General features: G+C 44.9%; 1 protein-coding gene across 2 annotated transcripts in view; it reads left to right on the top strand.

The window, feature by feature from the left end:
• The window catches only part of LOC135830422 (CUGBP Elav-like family member 5), a 13,704-nt gene extending 12,045 nt beyond the window's left edge, over window positions 1–1,659 (top strand). For both annotated transcript variants that reach the window (XM_065342679.1, XM_065342680.1), the window contains exon 5: window positions 1,219–1,659. In XM_065342679.1, coding sequence (XP_065198751.1) covers window positions 1,219–1,553 — 335 coding nt within the window. In that variant the 3' untranslated portion in view covers window positions 1,554–1,659. The remainder of the gene's footprint in view (window positions 1–1,218) is intronic.
• Window positions 1,660–2,031: the final 372 nt, after the last annotated feature.

Raw genomic sequence — 2,031 nt, 5'->3', positions numbered from 1 at the left:
GTGTGTGTATTGTGTGTATGTGTGTGTGTATTGTGTTTATGTGTATGTGTGCGTGCGTGCACGTGTGTATGCGTGCTAGAGTGAAAGTTTGTGTGCGCGCTTGCGTTCAAATTTGGTTAGATTTGTCAGTTCACAGAATCTATTTGCATGTCTATTTCACTTGTGTGTGTATGTGTGTGTCTGACTGCAAGTGTGTCTTTGTTTGTGTTGGATTGTGAGTGTATGTGTGTGTTGATGTTCACGCGCGCGCACGCGTGCACTCTTATTTCCAAATTTGTTTAGATTTCATAGGGCCACACTGAAGAAGGTCTGTGGTTCGACTAACCCGACCGACCGTACATTTTTCAGCCCGACCGTAACTTTTTTTCGGCGGGCTGTCGTGTGACTGACGTACGTGGACTGAACACGGCCACGTCTACGTGCTGTGCAGCGTGAGTCTGCGGACGCAGGCGGCTCCTTTGGCTTTTGGACTTGACTTGTAGTTGTACTGCAGTGCAGTGCAGTGAGTGGTACGACTGCTGCCTTGTGCTGGTAGTAGAGTCTACTCGATACGACCACCGGCAGACTGGCGAGACTTATTTTGAAGTGACCGTCCGGTTGAGAGTGATTGCCTCGTTCCAGATTAAGGACGGCCTTCTGTTTTGGGATGAAGGACAGACGAGATTGCACTTTCCTCGTGTATTGGGAACGATATTTCACCTGTACCGGTAAGTTGCTGCTCCATGTGTGCAAGCACAGGAAGCGTCGATGGAAAAAGCCCATGTATTCGTGCACGCCGACACCAAACTAGCAATACATGTACCGGTACATTGTACAATTTGTACTTCGAAGTAGTTCCCGAACTTACTTTCAACTCGCATCGTTCTTCATTTGCTTGATGATTTGGACAGTCAGAGTCACCGCTTGAAGTTATTCTCTTCTCGTTCCAGAGCTACACAATGTTTCAAAGTATTAGCCAGTGATCCCTTTATACAACATGTATGGCATAACACTGCGTAATAATGCCGATGTACTGGGTGTCTAAAGGCAGTACAGTGTATTTACATGTACTAAAAAATATATTTAAAAAAAAAAAATCCGCCCGCCCGCCCGTAAAAAAAATGTCCATGTTAGTCGAACCACACACCTTCTTTAGTTTGGCCTAATGTATAAATTATATTTACACGTCCGTCATAAGTATGTGTGTGTGTTTGTGTACCTGTGTGTGCATTGTATTAGGGTCTGACGATGAGGCTGATGACGTAAGATCTTCCAAAGGAATTTCGCCAGCAAAGAAGAATTCTGCCATTGGCAATATGCTCGAGTACCTGGACAAAAAGCATGCCGCAGATAGTGAAGTCAAGAAGGAGGAGCTAGCCCTTAGCCGTGAGCAGTTCGAGGAATCTAAGAAGCAGGCCGCAGACCAGCTTTCTTCGCAGCGCGAGCAATTTACTGCCTCCACGGTCCAGGCACGGGATCAGTTGACACTCCAACGTGATCAATTTACTGCATCCGAAAAGGAGCGAAATACCATGCTGCAGCTGATGGGTAAAATGATGGACAAATTGAACTAACGTTTAGCACTTGTTTTCTGTGTTACATTTCTGTTGTAGCATTTCTTTCATTTTACCTTCTCTGGCTCCTTTATTGTATTCAATTTTCTAAACTGTGAATACAACCGTGAACATAAATGTTGTTCATGGTGTTCTGTAGTGGGGGAGAGGGGGGGGGGGGGGGGGGGGGCGGAATGCTGGGCACGAAGTGCAGGCAGGAGTAGATGGCAAGTTCTTTTAGTAGAATATGTAGCATGTCAAGGAGCGGAGAAGAGAACCATGGCACAATAATAGGAAATAATCATCACACCTGCTCTTTCCTTCAGCATTGCAAACTCACAGCTCAGTCCATTGTATCGGTTTTGCCATTTTTCTCATAAATTATAATGTTATCGTCAAGATGCAATATGCGCAAGTCTGCAAAGGAGCAGTGATACTTTGGAGTGAGAAGTGAAGTTTCCTAAAAGTGATATACCAGCACCAAATAATAATTTTAATT

This window comes from Sycon ciliatum, unplaced genomic scaffold, assembly GCF_964019385.1.
Source record: "Sycon ciliatum unplaced genomic scaffold, ocSycCili1.1 SCAFFOLD_287, whole genome shotgun sequence".
NCBI lineage: Eukaryota > Metazoa > Porifera > Calcarea > Leucosolenida > Sycettidae > Sycon > Sycon ciliatum.
Note: the sequence above shows the minus strand (reverse complement) of the source record. Positions and strands in the feature narration are given on the sequence as shown.